Source organism: Balaenoptera musculus, chromosome 1, assembly GCF_009873245.2.
Source record: "Balaenoptera musculus isolate JJ_BM4_2016_0621 chromosome 1, mBalMus1.pri.v3, whole genome shotgun sequence".
Taxonomy (NCBI): Eukaryota; Metazoa; Chordata; class Mammalia; order Artiodactyla; family Balaenopteridae; genus Balaenoptera; species Balaenoptera musculus.
In genome coordinates, this window is record NC_045785.1 from 88261751 (window position 1) to 88269150 (window position 7400).

At 38.5% G+C, this 7400-nt stretch overlaps 1 protein-coding gene across 1 annotated transcript in view; it reads right to left on the reverse strand.

Moving 5' to 3' along the window:
- Positions 1-7360, reverse strand: part of SASS6 (SAS-6 centriolar assembly protein) — a 52950-nt gene extending 45590 nt beyond the window's left edge. Inside the window, exons 1-2 of the mRNA XM_036851393.1 lie at positions 7105-7360; positions 807-867 (exon numbers count right to left, since the gene is read on the reverse strand). Of these exons, the coding sequence (XP_036707288.1) occupies positions 807-867; positions 7105-7169 (126 nt within the window). The 5' untranslated portion in view covers positions 7170-7360. The remainder of the gene's footprint in view (positions 1-806; positions 868-7104) is intronic.
- Positions 7361-7400: the final 40 nt, after the last annotated feature.

The window sequence follows — 7400 nt, forward strand, 5'->3', positions numbered from 1 at the left end:
TACCCTGGAAAATTAGCAACCTAGGTGTTTGCTCTGCTTCAGAAGGCGCTGTTCTTAAAGCAGCTTCTATTTAAGTATTTCTTGAAATCCACCCCAAGATGCTATAAAAAACTGAAGCTGCTACTAACACCATTAGATCCTTGAATATGTATAGGGAAAGCTATGACACAGAGAAAACAGATGTATTTCTTAGCTCTCCATTCTATATCCTCATTTCTGTTAATGACTCATACTTTTAAGTCAGCTTAGACTGATGCTCTAAACACCTCTCTTCAAAAGGCAAAAAGATTCAAAAATATCTCTCTGCAGTGCTTCAATTCATTCTGTTCTCACATTTACATGAAATGCTAATTCTACAGGGTAGCAATATATATTCTAGCAACTTAAAAAAGTGTAATGGGGGAATTCCCTGGAGGTCCAGTGGTTAGGACTCTGAGCTTCCACTGCAAGGGGCACGGGCACAGGTTTGATCCCTGGTGGGGTTCGATCCCTGGTCCGGGAACTAAGATCTGGCAAACCACAAGGGGTGGCCAAAAAAAAGTGCAATGGGGCAAACCTAAGGAGACTGTTGTCCCAATCCCCAATTCTTGCATGCTTTAGAAATATATGATATAATAATCTCTCAGTTGTTGTCTTAGTAGATTCTACCACCCCAGATCTGCGAGTTATAAGATGGCCCAAAATTAAAAAGCAAGATGATATAACAAAGATCTCACATTCTTAAAGAACAAAAATAATTATAATGTACAGAATTACCATATCTCAAAAAAAGAAAAATATTTATTTCAAAAGAAATAAATACCAACCTTTCTGTGAACTGGATTAGAAACTGATTGTAGTTCAATGCTCAGTCTAATACTCACTCTCCTGTATGAAAAGATATGCCCAACTATCAGAAACATTCACATGAAATGAATTATTACTACCATTTGTATAGCTAACATTTTCCATCTTAAGCCACAAGATCCTCCACAGGTTGTCCCTAACTTATGAACAGATGTTTGGAAAGCACGCTGGATCTGAAGTTTAAATTCCTATTTTTCTCCAAGTAAGCAATCAGGTTTTCAACCTGAGGATAAATTTTTCTCTCCTGTAAAAAGAGGTTGTTGTGAGGATTAAATGAGATAAATGATGTGGAATGCCTACTGTTAGCCTGGTATACAACCTTACTGGGCTGATTCTCAAATAACATCTATTGAAAGACAAACCATCAGTTTTATAACAATTTTTCACATTAAATACCACCTGATCTGTGCTAATTTCAAACCCTTGTTTTATGCATCACCCCACCTCAGCTTTCCCGTTAAGCAGCCATAGTGTGTTTTCTAAATGTGTGACTCTGTTCTGTTTTGTAATTCAGTTCATGTGTAGTGATTTTTACATTCCCTCTATAAGTGATATCTTAAAAAAAAAAAAAAAAAAAAAAACCACCTGAAATGACCAAATTGATTTATGAGAGATTTCATTTGAAAAATTTAAAGTGTGAATAATATTAAAATACTTTAATGTTTACAACAAAGGAAGTAAGAAAACATGTTCGCTTCCCTTATGCATACACAAAAAACTTTTTTTAAGATTCACAAACTACATCTGATCAACAGACTCTCTATGCAATATATCCACAGAAGTATTGTCAACAAGTTATTATCTATCTAATCCCAGAGTAAATCTAAACCCTAAAGGGAAAAAACCATAGCTTTACACATTCTGTACTGCATCTTAGAAAACCCAGTATTGAACAGAGGCATATAAATAAAGGTGTTCATAAACATTAATTAAACTAAGCAAAAATATTTAAATAATTCAGGAAACAAAGGGGAAATGGTGAAAAATCATCTCTGCACAAGTAGTTCTCAAACTATTCTGCTAGAATTAAATAACAATGGTCTTTCCCTGATGTGAAGGGAAAATAAACTAACAAATTGAATTTGTTCAGTTTTAAGTTATTCTTTTAAAGATGTTTTAAACTTTTTCCGCATTCTACTACTTCTACAGAAGTACAGACAGAGTAACTGAGTGTTGATGGAAAAACTTGGTAATAGTTGACTAAGGCTAGATTCAATTGTTTAGTTTTTGTTATGCTCTGACTTGTAATTTATATTGGTTAAATACATGTCATTTTAGTTAAATTTCTTATTAAATATATGACTGGATATTAAATCTTAGTTCACATGATGAGGTTACCATAACTTGTACATTATCTAAAAAGGAACAAGCAGCGCTGGTAAACACCACTAAGATAGGAAGAATTACCTTTAAAACAAGAGAATGTTTTGTTTCTATCTTCCTAGTATCTAAAGCAATGTATGTGATACAGATTAAACTCTTACTCCAATTCCACTTAAATTAAGTGTTCTTGGCAGGATGGGGGGCAGGGGACACGATGACACCTTTCAATTCCCTAATTTATAAAAAAAAGTGGACTGAGTTAGGTTTGTGAGGGCCTTTTCAGCTCTACAATGTCATTATGCTTCGTTTTCATCTTCTGAAGTTTTTTCTAGTACATACTGCCATAGTGATATGACACTGTGGTTGATAACTTTACACTTTTAGAAGTGTGTCATACTTGATAAATTGTAAAAAATTCAGGAAGCATCCATTAAATAAAGTGTTCTCTACATAACACTGGAAGTTTTATTACTATGATAAATTTCCAATCCTATTAATGATTTTGTTGCATATATTCCAAAAGCCTATATGCATTAGATGCTGGGGGGAAAAAGAGGAGGAGAAGCCCATTGATTAAAACTATTCCCCACGTTTACTTCAAAAACCTCCAGAGAAATATCTTGTAGAAAAGCGTGAGCTTTCAGAGGACCTGAAATCACAAATCTTATTTCCTCCACTGTAATGGTTAATGTCATAGGAACAATATAAAATGAAGTTTAAAAAACAATTTAAAAAATGCTATTTTTCAAAATAAATGTCACATTCTGAACAATGCATAAATCTGCATAACATCCTCCCTGTCAGTTAGATTCAGCAGAACTGGATTCTAGCCCACCTCTGCCACATAGTAGCTGTGACCTTAAACTCTCAATTCAAACAAAAGCTACTCTAAGCCAGGTACTATGCTGGGTGCTAGGGATACAAACAGAAATAAACATGGTCCATGTCCTCAAATTGAGATCAGATTAAATGACTTTACCCTAGGTTTGCTTCTGATTGTATTTTAAAGTTTCAATAGAGAGGAGGGAATGGTTACTAGCACTTACCGATTCATTCACTACTGAGTGCCTGCTGGACACTTTGCTTATATCGTCTTGTTTAACAATAATGTTGTCAAGTAAACATTATCTCTGCCTTACAAAGGAAGAAGCTGAGATGCACAGAATTACAAATTTGGTTAAGGTCACACTGCAGAGCCCAAATGAGAACTCAGATTTTTCACCTACACCATGCTAATAAATGATTAAGGACAATTAATTTCAACTTAGGCAACTTTGAAAAGGTCCCTATAGCGAAAGAATTTAAGACAGACCTAGAAAGTTATGAAAGAAAAAGCATTTGAGGTATCAGGAAGAGCTGGAGTAAAGTTATGATATTGAGAGAGTATCAGGTACACTCAGAGGATAACAAGTAGTCCTGTGTGACTAATATATTGGAGAGAGGAGCTTAGGGAAAACAAAAAAATGAAAAAGCAGGTTGGTGTTAAACCGTGGGCTTCAAAATTTTGCATCAATTTCCTCCAGACAGAGTTCTCTGAGCACTACTACTGTCTTCAACTGAAGTCCCTTTTACTCTATGACTTTAATTCATTTACATTACTTCATGCATTAATCATACTTTAATAATAGCTAATGTTTACTGAATGCTCATTAAGTTCCAGGCACTGTTCTAAACACTTTATATGTATTAACTTATTTAATACATGCTCATAATAATCCCACAGGCAGGTACTTTTATTTTTATCAATTTAAAGATGAGGCACAGAGAAGTAAGAAAAATTGTACAAAAGCAAGCAGTAAGTGGTAGAACTGGAATTTAAACCCAGACAGGGACTTCCCTGGTGGTCCAGTGGTTAAGAATCCACCTTCCAATGCAGGGGACATGGGTTAGATCCCTGGTCAGGGAACTAAGATCCCACATGCCGCGGGGCAATGGAGCCCACATGCCACAACTAGAGAGCCCACATGCCACAACTAGAGCCCACATGCTGCAACTATAGAGCCCACGCGCCACAACTAGACAGCCCGTGTGCCGCAACCAAGACCCAACGTAGCCAAAAAATAAATTTTAAAAAAAATAAAATAAAATAAACCCAGACAATGTGGCTCCATAGCCTGAACTCTATTTTTTTTAATGTACAAAACAGAGGGATTATATATCCTTTCTTTAAATTGAACTGTAGTTAATTTACAATGTTGTGTTAATTTCTGCTGTACAGCAAAGTGATTCAGTTATAAATATATATTTTTTCATATTCTTTTCCATTACGGTTTATCATGGGATAGTGAATATGGTTCCCTGTGCTATACAGTAAGACCTTGTTGCTTATCAGAGCCTGAACTCTTAACCTATGCTATGCTGCCTCTCAAAAGAAGATCTTTTTGTTTCCCCTGTTAAAGTGTGAGTTCCTTGAGGGATAGAATGAAAATTGGTTTTTTGCTGTTGCTGTTGTTGGAGGAAGGTGGTGAGGAGGAAGGGAGCTTCTCAGCACCTAGGACAGTGCCTGGTACACAGTAGGAATTCATAAATATTTGTTGAGCTGAACTGGCCTTGAATACTTTTAACTAAAGAGTCTGGATTGTTTTTCCTGTAAGTCAAGGGTCAGCAAACTTTAGCTGTAAAAGGCCAAATAGTAAATATTTTAGGCTTTGCAGGCTATAAGGTCTGTCACATTTATTCATTTCTGCCCTTATACCACAAAAGCAGCAACAGACAATTCCTAAACAAATGAGAATGGCTAAATTTAATAAAACTTTATTTACAAAAAAAGGTAGTGGGCTATCTGGCCCACAGACTCTAGTTTTTCTGACCCTGCTATAGGTGATACGAATATACGAAAAGTTTCTAGACAGAAAGACTAAAAAGGCTGAAACTGTGTTTTTTTGTTTTTTGTTTTTAAACTTCTTGGGTTTGTTTATTTATTTATTTATTTATGGCTGTGTTGGGTCTTCGTTTCTGTGCGAGGGCTCTCTCCAGTTGCGGCAAGCGGGGGCCCCTCTTCATCGCGGTGTGTGGGCCTCTCATTATCGCGGCCTCTCTTGTTGCGGAGCACAGGCTCCAGACGCGCAGGCTCAGTAGTTGTGGCGCACGGGCCTAGTTGCTCTGCAGCATGTGGGATCCTCCCAGACCAGGGCTCGAACCCGTGTCCCCTGCATTGGCAAGCAGATTCTCAACCACTGCGCCACCAGGGACGCCCTGAAACTGTGTTTTAAGAAGATAACTGTGATGACAATGTAGTGAGATGGAGAAGAGCTAGGAGTTTCAACATTGGGATCAGGAATTATGCCCTCCCTTTCTTTTATCTTTCTGTAATCATTCTAGAACACAGCTGTCCAATAGAGATACAATGGAGCCACAAATATACGGCACGTTTCTCGCACAGAAACGAAGACCCAACACAGCCATAAATAAATAAATAAATAAACAAACCCAAGAAGTTTAAAAACAAAAAACAAAAAAAACACAGTTTCAGCCTTTTTAGTCTTTCTGTCTAGAAACTTTTCGTATATTCGTATCACCTATAGCAGGGGTCAGAAAACTAGAGTCTGTGGGCCAGATAGCCCACTACCTTTTTTTGTAAATAAAGTTTTATTAAATTTAGCCATTCTCATTTGTTTAGTAATATTTAATTTTCTAGAAGCCACATTAAAAAATTAAAAGAAACAGATAAATCAATTTTAATATTAACCCTATATACCATTATTGTCACCTTAACACATAATCAATATAAAAACTGAAATATTTTACATTCCTTTTTTCTCCTAGTAAGTCTTTAAAGTCCAGCGTGCATCTTACTCTTACATCAGTTCAGCTTAGCTCCATTTCAAATGTCCAACAACCACAGTGGCTCCCATGCTGGGCAGCACAAAAGAATGACCAACTAACCTATAGATCTCCATTTACAGCTGCTGGTCTTGGTACCGTCTCCTTGCCTGGCCTGCCAATTGATTCGGAATCGGATTCTGCACTATATACTAATTTCACATTACTGAGCTCAATATAGCAGTGTCTCCGTTTTTTATATGTCACATTTCCACACCGTTTGGTCTTCACACACATTTTCACACCTGATCCTCCTAACAACCAACCATGTAGGTAGGCCTGCTCTATCAGTTTTACAAAGAAGAAAACTTACAGTTCAGAGAAGTTAAGACAGCTGACACTCAGTGGTGGAATTGAGACAAAATTGAAATCTCCTGACTTCCAGCCAGATCTATTTAAGCCTCAACAGCACCACCTCTTTAGTCAGTTGTAATTTCGCATTTACCTGTGAGACTGGCCTTTACTTCCTCCCCCACTGGACTGTGAATTCCACGAACACAAGGACTTTTTCCTGACCATTGTATCCCCAGGGCCCAGCAGGGCGTTTTGCAAGTATGCGGTATTTGTTGAATGAAAAAATGAATGGATGAGCTTGTAGTTTTCCCCAACTGTCTTTAGTCTATTAAACGTAATCTATTTTTAGTAACTAATGTGAAAAAAATGCAATATACCATAAAGTTGATTTTTTTTTTTTAAGTCGAAGCTTAAATTTACTTCCAATATAATTCAAAGAAGAGAGAGAAAAAAAAAAGGCTGAGAGCCAAGGCCTGAGTTCTAGTGCCCGTCCTGCTGGCCAGAGTTCTTACCTGTCAAAAAGAGAGAAAGGGGATACACTGTCCACGAGAATGTTCAGTGATAAAGTTTTTTGTTTTTTTTTTTTTTTCTTTTTAGCTTGATGCGGGTCAGCGTCCCATTCCTCACACCCTTCCCTCCTCAGCAACGGCGGACTTAGTGAGAGGTAGCCACTAGGTCCCAGCTAGGTCTCCCTCCACGTCCCGGGGACTCCTGCCGGACACCCAGCCGCAGGCCGGGGCCCACTGGCTGGAGCCGCCATCTTCCCCCTTGGCTCGACCCCAACCGCCATCCGCGGGCACGGGGTAACGCGGCCCTCACCTGTCCTCGCAGTCTTTGCATTTCACTTGCAACGGGACGAGGTGCTGGAACAGAACCTGGCTCATGCTGAACCGCTTCCCCGGCCGGTGTGCGGGAAACTCCAACAAGCCCGGCCCGCAGCACTAGCCTAAAAGACGTCCGGGTCCTGTTAAAGTTTGAGTTTGGCGCTCGGTTTCCGCGGAGGAGGCGGGGAAAAAATAAAACAGAGAGGCTAGGCGGAAACTTTGGGCCTCGCCAGCCACCATCAGCTTCTTCCGGTTTTTTTCGGCGGATGGGGCGGTATTTCCGGGCATTAT